This window comes from Antechinus flavipes, chromosome 1, assembly GCF_016432865.1.
Source record: "Antechinus flavipes isolate AdamAnt ecotype Samford, QLD, Australia chromosome 1, AdamAnt_v2, whole genome shotgun sequence".
Lineage (NCBI taxonomy): Eukaryota > Metazoa > Chordata > Mammalia > Dasyuromorphia > Dasyuridae > Antechinus > Antechinus flavipes.
This window is the reverse complement of record NC_067398.1, coordinates 667,855,628-667,874,402: the sequence shown is the minus strand read 5'-3', so window position 1 is coordinate 667,874,402 and position 18,775 is coordinate 667,855,628. Positions and strand designations below refer to the sequence as shown.

General features: G+C 36.4%; 1 protein-coding gene across 1 annotated transcript in view; it reads right to left on the bottom strand.

Annotated features, from left to right (window-relative positions):
• LOC127545061 (tetraspanin-33-like) overlaps positions 1 to 18,775 on the bottom strand; it is a 43,972-nt gene that overhangs the window by 8,828 nt on the left and 16,369 nt on the right. Inside the window, exons 3-5 of the mRNA XM_051972094.1 lie at positions 11,484 to 11,608; positions 10,512 to 10,586; positions 9,288 to 9,383 (exon numbers count right to left, since the gene is read on the bottom strand). Coding sequence (XP_051828054.1) covers positions 9,288 to 9,383; positions 10,512 to 10,586; positions 11,484 to 11,608 — 296 coding nt within the window. The remainder of the gene's footprint in view (positions 1 to 9,287; positions 9,384 to 10,511; positions 10,587 to 11,483; positions 11,609 to 18,775) is intronic.

The following is an 18,775-nucleotide window of genomic DNA, read 5'->3' as shown; positions in this document are numbered from 1 at the left end:
AAAACGATTGCTTAAAAAACGAATCCACAAGCATTTAAGTGCCAGGCACAAGACTAAGCATTCAACATGCAATGCTAATAATAAAATTGTTCATGAATGCAAGGTGTTTACAATCTACTGCTACATGCATGAATAATTGAATCCAAAGAATGTACAATGTGATTTGAAGAGGGAGAGAGTTCTAATAATTGGGGGAGGAATCAGGAAAGGCTGGTCAAAGAGGCAACACCCAAGTTGTACTGTAAAGGAAGCCAGAATTTTACAGAGGGACATGAGAAGAGAAGCTGTTCTAGACACAGAACCATTTATGCAAAGACATGAAGGCAGGGGATTGGGGTGTTGAGTACAGGACACAGCAAGCCAGTTGTTTTAGAATGGAAAGTACATGAAAGTAAGTAGTCAAAAAAACCTCTGCAAATAAAGGGGAACTTGACTGTGGAGGGATTTAAATACCAAGCTGTTCTAAGGGACTTTCCTTAAGGCTCTGACATCTGACTTCAAACCCTGGGCTCTTTATCCAAAACCAAATCCAAATGTCTACATTTACTTGTATATCAAATTACTGGGTTGGGTAGAGGCCCTACTTCTCCCCTCCTATCTGGTTTATAGGAAACGTCAATGAAATTATGTTATAGGAGATAAACATCTTTCCAAGAATTCTACAGACCTGCTGATAAAGCCAGAAAGGATTTTATTTTACATTTTTGTAAGATTGAGTGTCTAAGCTAGTAAATACTCACTTGAAGCACAAAAACACAGCCTTTTATTCCTTATCCTGAAATGCAAATCTCCCCTGATTCCCCATTGGCTGGGTACTACAGAGGTTACAATCTATCCAGAACAATTAATTTTCCCCCATGTGAGTGTGGGTCCCCATCTCTAATTACATTTTATAGTGTATTGTTCTAATTTATAGTTTACCTGGTTTTAGTTTCATTTCTCTGATTTAAGTTTCATTTCTCTGGATTTCTCTAATTTAAATTTCATAACTCTGTGATTCTTATAAACCTAAATAGAGTCCAGAACTGGGGAATGGATACCTTTTACACTCTGCTGGACAGATTATCATCCAGAGTGTTGTGCCTGCTTCTAGGAACCAGATAGAAACCAGATTCTCATAAGCCAGAGAATGTCCAGAAGAAGGCAGCTGGGATAATGGGAGGCCACACACTGAAATTGGATTTTTGAGAGAACATAACTAACTTCATTTTGTGTTTTATTTGCTGTTTTGCTTTATTTTTAATTTTTCTGTATGACATTGAAAGTAATTGACAGAGACTGAATAAGACCCCCAAGTATTTGGTTGTAGGGAATGAAATCAGCAAAGAGCCTGATTTACTGTAAACAATCTGGAAGCCTAGCTATTCCCAGAAGCAAGCAGGGAAGAGCACTGAAAGAATCATCTCATCCTTAAGTAAGCTTTTATTAAATGTAGAGGGCCACAGACAGTGGGGGAACTCTGGATGAGGTATAAGACCTTTCAGCCCAGAGAGAACCTGCTAACAATGTCTGATTCATCTCCCCATCTCTCCTAAGGGCTCTCAGCTTTCCTGAGAAGTCAGGAGTGGTCACAACCTGTGTTGTGATTGAAGCAAAGTGATAGCAGATGGGAGTGATACGAGATGACAAACTACACACAATAGCAAGTTGTTTATATGGTCCCACATGCACAGTATATACTTAGCGAATTCACAGTGTTGCTTTGGTTATTCACTAGGCCTATCTAATTAAGCCCCTATGTTTCCTGCAAATGATAGAAAATGTCCATCTGTGACCTCCCTCTACATCATACAACCACCCAATAGCTAATTTGGTATCAGTTCCACAGAGTGAAAGAACTTGGAATAAATGGACTCCATATTTTAACCATCCTCTGGAGTCTCACCTCATCACTCCTCCATTAAGACAGTATGTTTTAACCAACTGGCATGGGGGCTCTAAAAAGCATGGTACATTTTGTCACCCCAACTTGGGAGTCTATAAAGAAGGACACGACGTTTGGCGTCCAATGTGGGGTCCTAGAAATGCAGAGCCTTGCAAAGCAGGGTACAAATCAGCTCGACTGACTCGATCGGCCAAGTTCAGGGGAGGAATCCCCATGATCTTAGGAATAAAGTAAATATAGAAATAGGCAAGCAGGAAAAATTGGTAAAGATTAAACTAGTCACTTTAATTTTTCAGCTGAAATGAAACAAATACTAAGAAAAAAACCTCCCCCCAGGGAAGTATAAAGCATGCTTAGTTAGGTTAACAGAGAAGCAAGGTTTGTTGGTAACTCAGAAGCAGATCACTGAGTTGTCAGATGCTCTGGAGTGCAGTCTCTGTGGCTTTATAAGAAGGAGAGTTTGGAGCTAGAGATGTAGAAGTTAGTGGGAGAACAACTTAACTGAATACAATGGAGTAAAATTGGTTTTAAGGAATCTACAAGTTTTAAAAAGAGGAAAGATTTTAACTTGGACAGCCAGATAAGGAAGTATGAGGAGAAAAACAAGCAGAGAGTTGGTGCCCATAGCTGTGGATGGTACAGCATGTGAGACAGCTAAGGAAGTCTGTTTTAGCATTTTACTGGTTTATATAGCTTGTTACCACTCTAGGAGATTTGCAAGGAATGGCCAGTTGGGAGAGAAAATAGTTAACTTGTTGGGCAGAAAATGAATTAAGTACCTTAAGTACCTTGCTGATGAGCTTGCTTTTCACCTTCAAAGCTCATTTTCACCTCTGCCTACACCTGAGTATGCTACCTTAGGGTATTCCCCATTTCCTGACCCTCCTCTATCAACTCCACCTTCATGGGTGGGAGGAGTAAGAGGAGTAAGAGAAGCAGAAAGGACAAGGACACCATCAGCACCGCCCATGAAGCAGTTTTGCCCATCCCCTATGTCCTCATTAAAGAGGCAGGGTTCATCTTCAGGTTCCCAGGCAAAAAAACACTTTGAGCATGATGGCAACTGCTATTACACCCAGAGAGTCTTTAAATAAGCAGGTGGGGAGAAGGGATTGCAATTAGGGAGAATAGAGATGTATACCGCTACAATTACTAAGATATCTCCTAGAGAGCTGAAACCTGTCACTGTCCAGCCTATAGACTCCTTGCCTCTACACACAGTAAGCATTTCACCTCCTAAGAGTGCTTACAAAACAGTGTCCATCCATACACTGATTTGGGAAATTGGGGAATGTGTAGCTAATATCCCAGTCACTGGTCAAAGATCATTATTACAAACACCCATATGTCTGGCATAGGAGGATCAATAGCAGCTGAACTTAGTGCTACCCTTTGAGATGGAAATTTGAAGATAAAACAGGAGTTTTTGCTCCTTTTGTAGTTAAAAAAAGTCCCCATCCATGTATGGGAAAGAGACATCTTACAACAGTTAGGATTATAATTAAGTACTTCAGCTTTTTAGGCAGGAATGCTGTCAAAGGCCTGCCTGCACTCTTACTTGTTCCCATTCAAGGAAAACTAATATACCATTGTAGGTGGAACAGTAGTTCTTAACCAGTGAAAAAATTCAAGCCTTACTAGATATAGTACAGGAGCAACTTGACCGAGGACTCTCACAACCTTCTCTAAGTCTTTGGAATTCCCTTGTATTTGCTGCAAAAAAGAAATATGGAAAATCCATATTGTAGTGGATACCTTTTCAGGATTTACTTTTGCAATACTAGCAACAAAAGAGACAGTTCAAGTGGTCACTGAATTCCTTATACAAGCATTTGCAATTATGGGTGTGCCACAAGCAATAAAAACAGATAATGGACCTGCATATACTTCTAAACATTTTGTACACTTTTGTGCACATATCAGATTTCACACACCACTGATATACCTTTTAATCCTCAAGGACAGGCAATAGTAGAGATGAGAAACAGAGACATCAAGATGCTCCTCCAAAAACAAAAGAAAGGGGGAACCACAGGCAATCCTAGAGAACTTCTAAATTTATTATTTATACTATTAATTTTTAGATTTTTGATAAAGATGTACTGGCTCCAGCAGACAGGTTTCACAACCTGCCAGAAGGGCAGGGTCCAGGGCGAGCAGCTCCACTATCTTTGGATAATCACCAGATGATGTGGAAAGATCCAGAAAGTGGTGAATGGAAGGGACCAGATAGGTTAACTGCTTGGGGGAGAAGGTTTGCTTGTATCTCAACAGATGGAGAAGGAACCCAATGAGTGCCAACAAGCCATATCCACTTTCTCCATTGGAGAGAGACGGAAAAAGAGAAGAACTTCAAAATAAAAAAGATGCAAAAAAATCTGATGGTTCCATCTCTGACTGTGCCCACCAATGAAAGAGCCTAGCAGTTAACCCTTTGTGTATGGCAATTAACTCATGGACATCAAAAATAATTGTCAATGAGATTGATGCAGAATCATTGGATTCCCTAACATGTGAAATGATGGATAATAGATAGCTTTGGGACTAATTTTTGGCTGCTGTAGGAGGTGTATGTATGCTTGTGAATTAATAGTTATTTTCTACACCTTCCTTCTGGGACTCATGGAATTCTTTATAGTATTTTGTTTATTCACATTGTTTGTTATGTTACTACTTGCTTGTGTGATATTACAACTTGGCTGTGTAATTTCTCCCATGCTAATGCATTTAACCACCGGTATATACCTGTTTCAATTAAAACAAAAGAAAGGGCGAGATGTAGAGGGCCACAGATAATGGGGGAACTCTGGCTGAGATATAAGACCTTTCAGCCCAGAGGGAATCTGCTAACAATGTCTGGTTCAGCTCTCATCCCCCCAAGGGCTCTCGGCCTTCCTGAGAAGTCAGAGAGCAGTGACAACTTATGTTGTTATTGAAGCAGAGTAATACCAGGTGGCAAACTACATTCAATAGCAAGTTGTTTATGTGGTCCCACGTGCATAGTATATACTTAATGCATGCACAGTATTGCTTTGGTTATATAAGGGTATGAGGGTATATAAGGGTGAAAGAACTTGGAGTAAATGGACTCCATATTTTAACCATCCTCTGGAGTCTCGCCTCATTACTCCTCCACTAAAACAGTATGTTTTCACCACCCTGGCATGGGGGCTCTAGAAAGCACAATATGTTTTGTCACTCCGACTTGGGGGCTCTAGAAAGCAGGACACAACAGTTAAGTGGATTTTATTACAGCTCTACATCTGGAGGAAGGTCTCTGGCAGAATTCTTAGCTAAATCCTTTGCATAGACAAAGCCATCATGACTCCACAATTCTTATATCCAATTGAAAAGCCAAGTTATGTCAAACCCTTGATGTTACATTTTCCCTATAAAAGATCTGTTTATATTATAGATTCCTGTTAAACCCTTTTTAGGATTAGTCTGCCAGTCCATGTCATAATCTCAATTCCTTCCTCAATTCCCTTTTTGCACTTGTTAGTTTGCTTTTTGTCACTATAGCTAATGCCTATTGGGACCCTAACTCCTTTTGGGGAGCATATCTGCTAGGGAACTTGTCTTTCTTTTATAAATTGCTGAAACCTCTTTCCTTGATTAAGACCCTTATGGATTTAATCTGCTTTTAACAAGCATAATAAAATCTTTGCCCCTTGATTTGAAAGAAGTTTAAGTCTTTGGAGACAACTCATGATACTGGCCTGTAATCCCAATATACTTTTGGGGTGTCACTCAGTACCCCATCATTTTGGTGGCCCATACATCCACATTCTGATATTTCATGCTGTATTCCCTCTCCCCCGATCACTTTACACTTGCAAGAGAAAACTCATAGAAACTTGAATAGTTCAAGGAATGCAAACATTACTGTCTTTATTAATGAGACACATAGTAGAAGCTTAACAGAATTGCTAGGTGGTGCCATAATGCACAGAGTGCTGAACCTAAGTTCAAATCCAGCCTCAGACTCTTACTGGCTGTATAATCCTGGATAAATCACTTCACCCAATTTGCCTCAGTTTCCTCATCTGTACAATGAGCTAAAGAAGAGAATGGCAAACCACTCCAGTGGCTCTGCCAAGAAAATCCCAGAGAAAGTGAGATGTGACTAGAAAGGACTAAACAACAGCAAGGTACTTAACAAATACTAATTAGCTGATTGATAACATGTAGTCTTTGAACTGATGTAAATAGTATACTAAATGCCTTTGAAATCATTTAAGCATCCTTTTTCTTTTGCTAAAAATGTATCTATTCCTATCACTACACACCTCTCAAATTGATTAAGATGACAAGAAAAGATAATGATAAATGTTGGAGGGGATGTGGGAAAACTGGAACACTAATACATTGTTGGTGGAGTTGTAAATTGATTCAATTGGGCAAGTTGGAACTATGCCCAATATCAAACTAAGCATACTTTTTGATCCAGCAGTGTCTCTACTGGGCTTATAACCCAGAGAAGGATAAAGGAGGGAAAGGGTCCCACATGTGCAAAAATGTTTGCGGCAGCCCTCTTTATAGTGACAAGAAACTGCAAACTAAGTGGATGCCCATCAATTGGGGAATGGCTGAATAAATTATGGTATATGAATGTTATGGAATACTTTTGTTCTATAAGAAATGATCAGCAGGATGATTTCAGAAAGGCCTGGAGAGACATGAACTGATGCTAAATGAAATGAGCAGAACCAGAAGAACATGGCAACAACAAGATTAAATGAAGATCAATTCTGATGGACGTGGCTCTCTTCAACAATGAGATGATTCAAACCACTTCCAATTGTTTAGTGATGAAGAGAACTATTTATACCCAGAGAGAGAACTGGGAGAACTGAGTGTGGATCACAACATAGCATTTTCACTCTTTTTGTTGTTGTTTGCTTGCATTTTATTTTGCTTCTCTCTCTTTTTTTTTTTACTGGTTTGATTTGATTTTTCTTGTGTGGCACAATAAGTATATAAGTATGTATGCATATATTGGATATAACATATATTTCTATCATGTTTAATATTAAAAAATGAGATGATTGAGGCCAGTTCCAATGGTCTTATAATGAAAAGAGCCAATTACACCCAGAGAGAGGACTATGGGAACTGAGTGTAGAGCACAACATTGCATTTTTACTCTTTTCATTGTTGTTTGCTTGCATTTTGTTTTTCTTGTTTTTTCCCCTTTTGATCTGATTTTTCTTGTGTAGCACAATAATTGTATAAATATGTGTATGTATACATAGATGTGTTAGATTTAACATATTTAACATATATTGAATTACTTGACTTCTAGGGCAGGAGGTGGGGACAAAGGGGAGGAAATTTGGAACACAAGGTTTTGCAGGGTCAGTGTTCAAAAATCATTCATGTATATGTTTTAAAAATAAAAAGCTTTCATGAAAAAATAAAATAAATTTACTTATTTCTATTCTTCATGAAATATTATACAAAACCATTTTGTAAACCTGACTATGACCTGTGTGATGTGACCCAAAATTCTTAACTCAAGAGGAGATACTACCCTGTGTGTGTATTTGTTTGTCCTTCATTCTCCAAGAGGACCAATATCAGGGAGATGATGTTATGACATGCAGGTGAATTAGATTTGAAAGAGGGTGGTGCAAAGTTACTAGTCTCACTTTCTCTCCTAGAGCCATCTAGACCCAATGGCCAGATATAAGTCAGGACGACTGGAAATGGCCCTGGATCCAGTGGGAGACCTTGGCCTTTTTAAAGTAAGGTCTTGAACAGGTCTCAATTTGCCTGAAGCAACTGTCCATTTAGTGATTAAGGCTGAATAAGAAATGAGGCAGATGGTGTTTTACCTGGTCAAAAAAAAAATCAATTTGGGATGGAAAGATCCTCAGATTTTCTGGCCTGATTGGTTCAGGGTGGATGTAAATATACACACATTCACACACACACATGCACACAAATATATATATATATATATATGTTTCTGTATAATGGTGAAACATATGTCCATCACCTACTGTTGGAGTGTATCACCCGCTTAAGTAGATGAACAGCTGTCTACCTGTAACTGATGCTGGTATCTGCAGTCCTAGGAAGGACCTTGAAAATTCTTGCCAAACATCTGCCTCATGCCGACTAGTTGAAAGAACTGAAGCTGTTTAACCTGGACAAGAGAAGACTGAAAGGAATCTTGTTTTCATTAAGTTTTTGTCTTGGTACCTAAATATCTAGTGCTTGTCCCCTAATAGACCTTAATAAATGCTTATTGATTGATTAGTGTCTCGGTGTTCAAGAACACAAAAGGTAGATGGCTCAGTGGATAGAGCACTGGTCCTGGAATCACGAGGATCTGAATCTAAATAAAATCTCAAATACCATTGACCCTGGACAAATCACTTAAGTGCTATCTGACTCAGTTTCCTCAATTATAAAATGGGCATAATAACAGCACCTAACTAAAGGGTTGATATGAGGATTAACTAAGATGACATTTGTAAAGCATATTAGATACTGACACACTGTGTAGGTACTATATAAATTCTGACTGTTGAGGTTCAAAAAGAGACCCCAAAAGGTTGCTATCACAGACTGGCATTGTGAAGGGTCTCAAAAGAATTTGCAGGCTTGAACCCATCTCCAAGTCAAGGGACAAAGTTTATTATTATTGTAATGCCAATTGAAGCAGGCTAAGTTCCAAAAGAATTTTTCAAAGTACCAGGAGCAAAAAATATAAGTTTATAGGAAAAGTTAAAGAAACCAAGGAGCTTCATGTTACTTATTTGCTAGTTTTATGACTTGCAGGTAGGTTTGAAAGGTCGTCTATTCCTATTTTCTCAGGAACTTTGTTATCATTGACCAACAGATTATTTATCTAAAGTCAGCAATGTTTGTTGGTCTATACTATAGTATTCCTAAAGCCAGGAGACTTTAGGATTATTGACAAACAGGTTGTTAAAACAATAACACTCCTAAAGTCAAGGGACCTCAGCATTACTGCTATATTTCCTCTAGAAGCTGTACCCCATGTACCCCTTCATGGCTATTATCAGCCATGACAAACAGAAGTGTTTCAAGTTAGATTGGGCAATTTGGGGAGGTAATGGGTTCCCCATGCTTGGGAAACTTAGTAAAGGTTCAATGACCACTTAGATAGCAGGTGATACAAAGGATTCTTTTTCAGATTTGTGTTACACTCGGTCAATGATTCTGTGATTCATGATCCTTATTCCCAAAAATTTTAGGGGATTCACTTGAAATAGAACTGGAAGAACCTTAGAAATCACCTCTTCCAAATTCCTAATTCTACCGATGAGGAAATTGGATCCCAGGTTCCTCAGTCAGGTATTAATGGCATGTTTCTTGACTCCCAGAGTAGGACTTTTTTTTTTAATACAATACAACCCCTCCTTCTTACCTTCTTCTGTATGTAGTCAATGAGATTTTGCAAATCCAGGTCATCCCGGTAGCTGGCTATGGCTTTTCCCATGAGAAATGCAGCCTTATCCATCACCTGCCACTCAAAACCAAGAAAAAGTATTTGATGGACTCAGTTCTTCATTAACTGAAATTAACCCATCTCCCTAGTAAATCTCAGAAAACATCTGGTTATGATTTCTCCATACAAACCCTAATCCATTCTGAACTCAACAATCAAAAATGAATTCAACAGTCAAAAATTTCCCATGGATAACCTTCCTATCCCTTAATAAGAACTAACACGTATACAGTACTTTAAGATTTCCAAAGTACTTTACAATATTATCTCATTTGATTCTCAAAAGAACTCTTTGTAATAGATGGTACTATTGTTACCATTTTATAGATGAGAAAACTGAAACAGAAAGAATAAGGGATTTGTTCAAAGTCTTATAGCTAAGTGCTTGAGGCAGCATTTGAACTTAGCTCTTCCTGACTCCAAGACTAGCACTCTATCTACTGTACCACCTAAGTTAATTCTCCTCCCAGTGATCCGACACCTAACCAGGGAAGCTTGTACAAAAGGCTTTGGACAGAGCATCAAAGCTGCCTTAATAACATTATCGTGAAACCACTAGACTATGTTCTGCCACCAACTAGCAAGGTGATCCCAATTAATAATCCACTTCCACTCCCTAAGCCTCTGCTTATTCATCTGTAAAAATAGCTGGAGAAAAGGGGGTCGGGGTGTGTGTGTGGATTAGTCTTTCCAGGCCATCTAAGACCCAACTCTGACTTTCTATGTCCTGAGGTCCCTCCCAGTCCTGACATCCCGTGTTCTAAAGACCCCCCAGCTCTCAAGTTCCATGTTCTAAGGGACCTCCTATACTGACATCCTGTGTTGTAAGGGCCCTGCCAGCTCTGACATCCCATGTCAGACCCATCCATCTAATGTGATTCCCAGTTTTATATTCTTTAATCTATAGTCCCTTCTACTCTGAAGTTTAAGACTCTAAAGTGACTTCCAAGATATATATTTGAATGAATCAGACATGGCAGGAGGAAAAGGAAAAAAAACAGATTCATATTTCTTCCCTAATTTTTTCCTCCCTGAAAAGATCTGTGATTAAGTTAACAGCTAATGCAGAAGGCTTGACATGAGGTAAGTATTAAGGGTATTCCAGTGCCCATAAGAGTCCAGAGCCCACTTGGTTCTTGTTACCTGGCCAGAGAAGAGAAAGGCTACTCCCACAGCCACGACCTGGAGCATGAAGATCAACAGCAAGATGACAGCAAACTGAGGGAAAAAAAGTAGCACCTTGAGAAGCTGGGCCTGCTCTCAGCCTGGACTTCCTGCCTGGTATAAGACAGGGCTGAAACAATAAGTACTCCCAGCTCAGGAAATCTGAGTTCAACTCTAAGTCTACCAGTTACTAGATCTAAATGTAACCAGGAAGAAATCACTTTATCTTTCCCTGAGCCTCAGTTTTCTCATCTGTAAAATGGGGATCCTAATCCCTGCCCTGCCTTCCTCAGAAAGGAGGTATTTTCTGAGCATCTAAACTCACTAAACATAAAAATGCTCTGAAACCTACAAAGTCCCTCATGGAACAAGAGGGATTGCTAAAGCATGTAAATTAGAACTCAAAAGTATTTCAGAGCAAATCAGTGATTTCTGAGTGTGAAGCCTGATCTTGAAGAAAAAGGTCTCCCTTTTGTAGCTGATAATTGATACTGTGGATAAGTTAGATTTAAAATAAGTGGAAGAAAAGTTCTTCTTGTATCTTTCTGAGGAGGAAAAAGACAAATATAATATTAAGGGCAAAGTTCAAGCAGAGTAAATTTAGCAATTCAGCTTTTCACATTTCAAATTGATGTCAGTCTTTTAAACAGAGTTCAAATGGTAATTTCCAACATTTTGCACGGTTACAATACTAAAGATGCCCCAGAGCTGACCTGCAAAGATGGGGACTAGTCCCAAGGAGAGTAACACCTTCTCTCCTATTCTGAGTCTATATGCAATTGATAAGAGCAGGGAGAACCTGACTACTCTATTGCTTGCCTTACAGGGAAAGAAAGTGAAAGGTTTATGCATTGCTAGAACATAGGACCTTCGTTCAGAGTGTCCTGGGAGCACGGGTTTCCTTGGGTGTCTGTAGCTCCCCTTTGATCTGTATATATGTCAGTTTCTTACTATTTTCAGCAGCAAGGGTATATCCCTAAGGGCACCAGTACACCCCACAAAGGTGACAATGAATGTGAGGATCCCCACAATGATGACAATGAGAGAAGGCTCTGCCAGCAGGGAATCCACAGCACCTGTGAAGCATAAAATACACATCAATAAGGTAAGTGTTTAGTATTGTAATTTTGTAATAATATTAGCAATTGACATTCATTTATGTGATTAATTTATTATACGTATTATTGGTTCATTCATAAAGTGATTTCCTTATAATTATATGAAGTTCAGAATGTAAAAATTATTTCCCACATTTTATAGAAGAGAAGTCATAGCAAAGTGTAACTGATTTGCCCAGAAATATTGTAGCCAGTATTAGATTAGAATTCAAGTCAACTGACTGAAAATTAAGTGTTTTTTCCATTACACCATACTGTATCCCTGATCAAAACTGAGCTTAAGGAAGATGGCCATCAGCCTATGTAGGATTAATTGGAAAGAGAGAGAGAGAGAGAAGTCAGGAAAGCCAATTAAGAGATTATTGCAGGCTAAATTCTCTTTAGGACAAAGCCCACTATGAGGTTATTCTCTCTCCCTTCTCATAGTGCCTTCCCTCCAATAGGAGTTGATTAATAGCTTGTTCAATTTCTTTTTCTAAAATGGGACTATTTAAATAATTTATTTTCTCCTCTGATAACCTGGGCAATCTATATTTTTGTAGGTATTTATCCATTTTACTTAGGCTATCAGATTTACTAGCACACAGTTGGGCAAAATAACTCCTAATTATTGCTCCAATTTCCTCTTCATTGGTAGAAAGTTCATCCTTTTCATTTTTGATGCTAACAAATTGATTTTCTTACCTTTTTCTAATCAAATTAACTAAAGGTTTATCTGTTTTGTTGTGGGTTTTTTTTTTCATAAAACCAAGTCAAAAATAATAATAAATAAAAAATAAAACCAACTCTTAGTTTTATTAGTTGAATAGTTTTCTTACTTTCAATTTTATTGATCTCTCCTTTTATTTTCAGAATTTCAAATTTGGAACTTAATTGGAGGTTTTTAATTTGTTCTTTTTCTAGCTTTTTTAGTTACATGCCCAAATCATTGATCTTCTCTTTCTCTATTTTATGCAAATAAGCATTTAAAGATGTAAAACTTCCCTAAGAACTGCCTTGGCAGCATCCCATGAATTTTGTTATGTTATCTCATTGCCTTCCCTCTAATGGTACTTTTCTCTTTACTCTAGCTAACTCTGGTTAATCTACTAAACTTCTCTTTGGATCTAATTTGCCAGACAATGACATCCTTAGGCCTCATGGATTATTCCTTTAATGGATTCTTCCAAATTCTTTTCCTAACTATATGCTTTCCCAACTTTATTTCATATTTGCCATTTCCAGTGCCTATTTTATTTCTTATTTTATCTGTAAACTTTTGTTCTAAATAAACCTTCCTTTTGACAAAAAGAAAAAAAGAGAGATTGTTACATTAATCTAGAAAAAAAAATGATTAGGCTTAGAGGAAGCACAGTGAAATGAGAGGAAAGGAGGGGCAGATACAATGTTGATAATTTCTACTTTTTTATCATTAGAAACTGTCTCATAGTAGAGGGTTACTCAGTTAATGTGAAGTGAGGGGTTCTGAGTTGTGGGTTCCCCACAAACATCTCACCAGTCCTGAATTAATGCCATAAGAGATTAAGTCTTCGGATGTGCAATGGGGTCTGGCATACACACACAGCACCTTGGATGGCATCTCTCCAAGTGCAGAAGTTAGGAAGCTTTCTTCCAAGGACAGTCCCTATGACATCCAATGGAAGTGTCTTGGAGAGATTATTGAATATGTATATATATTCTGTTAACTGGATCTTTTGGGCTAAACATGTGGTGAATGGGAGGCTCTGTGAAAAGCTGCAGAAGCATTCAAAAAGATCTGAGTCAGTTTCACCCACTCTTTTCTAGCACCTCTTCTTTAACTGCTTGTTAAAGCAGTTATTTACTGTTAGCATCCAGTGGGAGAGATGCTACAAGGGAGAAGGACCTTGGATCTTCTTGCTTCTGAGGGTATATAAGCTTCAGTGAAAAAATGATCCTTAATGGGACTAGATCAAACCAATCCAATACAGTGAAAAAGCTGGCAGCGCCTATTGTGGAAAGCCCCTCTTCCCCTGAAAAAGAAACCTGGGACAATATCCCCTGTGCCCTAGCTGCTGAGCTCAACTTTTAAAAATAAGCAAAAAGAGTCCTGCTCATAGCTACTATGGTGACAGGAAAGATCAGAACACAAACCCAGAAGAGGGCAGCAATGTCAAAATGACTACAAGTGCAGCCTCAAAGTAAGATATGAATTGGTCACAAGCTCAAAAGGTTCTCTTGGAAGAACTCAAAAAAAGATTTTAAAAATCAATAAAGATAGAAGGAAAATTAGGAAATGAGAGCTATGCAAAATTATGAGAAAAAAAGTCTATAGTTTTAGAGGAAAAAGCCAACAGCTTGGAAAAAGAAACTGACAAAAAATTGACTGAAAAAACCAACTCTTTAAAAAATAGATTTGGCAAAATGCAAAGACTCATAGAAGAGAGGCAAGAAGTCAAATGGGAAAAAGCTAAGAAATGGAAAAGGAGGGGTTAATAGAAGGGAAGGCAGATTGAGGAAGGTGGTGGTCAGAAGTAAAACACTTTCCTCCCTTAAGGGAGAAAAGGAGAAAAGAAAAGAGAAAAGTATAAATGGGAAAAAATAGAATGGCAGGAAATAAATTAGTAATCATAACTGTGAGTTGTACTCATAACTGTAATAATAAATGGGATGAACTGTCCCATAAAATGGAAGCAGATAAGAGAATGGATTAAAAGCCAGAGCTCTATATGTTGTTTACAAGAAACACATTTGAAGCAGAAATATAGACAGAATAAAGGTTAAAGGTTGGAGGAGAATAAATTATACTTCAACTGAAATTTTTAAAAAATGCAAGGATAATGATCCTGATCTCAGACAAAGCAAAAGCAAAAATAGATTTAATTAAAAGAGATATAAAAGAAAACTATATCTTGCTAACGGGTACCAAAATGAAGTAATATTAATACCAAACATTATGTGCCAAGTAGTATAGTATCCAAATTCTTAGAAGAGAAGTTTAAAGTGAGTTAAAGAAAGAAATAGACATATATATATATTAATGGGGGGTTTCAACTTCCTTCTTTTAGAACTAGATAAATCTAATCACAAAACAAATGAGAAAGATGTTAAGATGATGAATAGAATTTTAGAAAAGTTAGATATGACAGACCTATGGAGAAAATTGAATGGGGGTAGAAAGAAATATGCCAGTGATACATGGCATCTTCACAAAAACTGATCATATATTAGGGTATTAAAATCTCACAAGCAAATGAAGAAATGCAGAATTGGTAAATGCCTCCTTTTCAGATCATGATACAATAAAAATTATGTATAATTAAAAGTCACAAAAAGTAGACCAAAAATTCAGTGAAAAGTAAATAACCTAATCCTAAAGAATAGGTGGGTCAAACAACAAGTTATAGAAACAATCAATAATTTCATTCAAGGAACAACAAATCATAATGATTCAACATACCAAAACTTATGGGATGCAGCCAAAGCAGTTCTTAGGTGAAATTTCATATCTCTAGATGTTAATATGAATAAAATAGAGAACATGCAACTAAAAAATCTAGGAAAAGAACAAGTTTAAAATCCCCAATTAAATACCAAATTAGAAAATCTGAAAATCAAAGAAAAGATTAATAGAATTGAAAGTAAAAAAACTATTGAACTAAAAAATAAAAGAACTGGTTTTATGAAAAAAAACTAACAAAATAAATAAACCTTTGGTTAATTTAATTAGAAAAAGGAAAGAAGAAATTACCACTATCTAAAATGAAAAAGCTGTACTCTCTACCACTGAAGAAGAAATTAAAGCAATAATTAGGATCTATTTTGCCTAACTGTATGCCAATAAATCTTACAATCTAATTGAAATGAATGCATATTTGCAAAAATATAAATAGTTTAGATTAACAGAAGAAAAAATAAAATACTTAAATAATCCCATTGTAGAAAAAAGAAATTGAATAACCCATCAATGAACTCCCTAAGAAAAAAAATTTCAAGGACCAGATGGATTTACAAGTGAATTCTATAAAACATATAAAGAACTATTAATTCCAATACTATGTAAAATAGCTGGAAAAATAAATGGAATCCTAGCAAATTCCTTTTATGACATAGATATGGTGCTAAACCATGAAGAGCCAAATTATAGAAAATTATAGACCAATTTTCCAAATAAATATTGATGCAAAAATCCTAAATAAAATATTAGCAAAGATATTACAGCAATTTATCCTTCTGACTCCAGGGCCAATGCTCTATCCTCTCTGCCATCTAGCAATTTATCACTAGGATAATACACCATGACCAAGAGGGATTTATAACAGGAATACAGAGCTGATTCAATATAAGGAAAACTATCAGCATAATTAACTATACCAATAAACAAAACTAATAGAACACATATGATTATCTCAATAGATACAAGAAAAGCATTTGACAAAATACAACACCCATTACTAGTTTAAAAACAAACACTAGAGAGCATGGGAATAAATGGAGTTTTCCTTAAAATGATAAGTAGCATCTATCTAAAACCATCAGCAAGCATTACGTAATGTGATAAGCTAGAAGCATTCCCCATAAGATTCCCAATAAGTATTCTGAATAAGGGTGAAACAAGAATGTTCATTATCACCACCAGAAAAAGAAATTGAAGGAATTAGAGTACTCAATGAAGAAACACAACTATCACTCTTTGCAGATGATATGATAGTATATTTAGAGAATTCTAGAGAATCAACTGAAAAAGTATTTGAAACAATTAACAATTTTAGCAAAGTAGCAGGATACAAAATACAACCATGTAAATCATTGACATATCTATATATTACCAACAAAGCCACAGCAAGAGGTAGAAAGAGAAATCCTTTTTAAAATAACTAGAAACAATTTTAAAATATTTGAGAATCTAACTATCAAGACATACCCAAGAACTATATGAACACAATTACAAAACACTTTTCATACAAATAAAGTCAGATCTAAATAATCAAAAAAATATCAATTGCTCATGGATAAGCTGAGCTAATATAATAAAAATGAAAATTCTACCTAAATTAATCTACTTATTCAGTGCTATACCAATCACACTGCCAAGAAATTACTTTATAGAGCTAGAAAAAATGATAAAAGTCATCTGAAAGCACAAAAGGTCAAGAATTTCAAGAAAATTAATGAAAAAATGCAAAGGAAGGTAGCCTAACTGTAACAGACTTAAAACTATATTAGAAAGTGACAGTCATCAAAACCATTTGGTACTGGCTAACAAATACAATGATGTATCAGTTGAATAGGTTAGGTACACAAAATACAGTAGTCAATGATTATAGTAATCTGCTGTTTGATAAAGCCATAAACTCAAAGACTCCAGCTTCTGGGATCAGCACTCACTAGCTGACAAAAATTGCTAAGAATACTAGAAAATAACATGGCAGAATCAGGCATAGACCAATATCACACCCTATACCAAGATAAAATCAAAATGCCTTCATGATTTAGACATAAAAAATGATACTATAAATAAATTAGGAGAGTAAGAGATAATTTACATATCAGATCCTTAGAGAAGGAAGGAATTTATGATCAAAGAACTAAAGAACATTATGAAATGCAAAATGAATAATTTTGAATGGATAATTAGATTAAATTTTAAAGTTTTTGCACAAACAAAACTAATGAAGTCAAAATTAGAAACAGAAAGCTGGGCAAAATTTTTTTTTTACAGCTAATGTTTCTGATAAAGGCCTCACTTCTCAAATATATATGGAACTGAGACAAATTTATAAGAATATAAGTCATTCTCCAATTGAGAAATAGTCAAAGGACATGAACAGATAATTTTCAAATGAAGAAATTAAAGCTATCTATAGTCATATGAAAAAATGTTCTAAATCATTATTGATAAAGAAATGCAGATTAAAACAACACTGAAGAAACCTCACACCCATCAGATTGGCTAAGACAATAGAAAAATATAATGGTAAATGTTGGAGGAAACGTGAGAAAACTGGGATGCTAATGCATAGCTGGTGAAGTTGTGAACTTATTCAATCATTCCAGACAGCAATTTGGAACTATGCCTAAAGGACTATAAAACTGTGAGTACCTTTTGATCTTTATCCCAGTGATAGCAAGGAACTGAAAATTGAGTGGATACCCATCAATTGGGGAATAACTGAATAAGTTATGATATATTAACATAATGGAATAGAATTGTTCTATAAGAAATGATGATCAGGCAGATTTCACAAAAGTCTAGAAAAACTTACATGAACTAATGCTGAGTGAAGTGAGCAAAACCAAGATTACATTGTACATAGTAACAGCAACATGTGATGATCAGCTGTGATGGACTTACCTACTCTCGCAATGTGGTGACTCAAGACAATTCCAATAGACTTGGAATAGAAATGTTGTCTGCCTCCAGAGGGAGAGCTATGAAGACTGAATGAGGATAGAAGCATACTATTTTCAACTTTTGTTTTATTTGCTTTTTCTTTCTTGTGTTTTTCCCCTTTTGTTCTGATTTTTCTTTTAGAACATGATAGATATGGCAATAAGCTTAAAATGATCGTACATGTATAAACTATATTAGATTACTTGATGTCTTGGGGAGGGGGGAGGTAAGAGAGGGAAGGAGAAAAAATTGTAACTCAAAATCTTACAAAAATGAATGTTAAAAATTGTCTTTACATGTAATTGGAAAAATAAAATACTATTGAGAAAAAAAGAAAGAAAAATGAGCTTTAGTCCTTGGCTTCTAAATTTTTCTTTTTACTTTTGAAAGGGATAAGATAATGCGTTCCCCCTATACCCCTCTGCCAAAAATTTAGCTTTTGTAACTAGTTTGGCATCAGTGACCAGAGAAGGAAGATATATAATTTTCAGGAATGGCCTCTAAGATCCAGTCTAATGGCAGCTAAGGCAAGGATTCAACCAGTGTTATATTATAACTGAGCCAAAAGTGAGCTTACTCTCTTTAGAAAGTATGTTATTTTTCAGTCATATCCAACCTTCAAAATCCCATTTGGGATTTTCTAGGTAAAGAGACTGGAGTGGTTTGCCATTCCCTTCTGCAGCTCATTTTATAGATGAGAAAACTGAGGTAAACAGGGTTAAGTGACTTGCCCAGCATCACACAAATAATAAGTATCTGGGGCAGGATTTGAA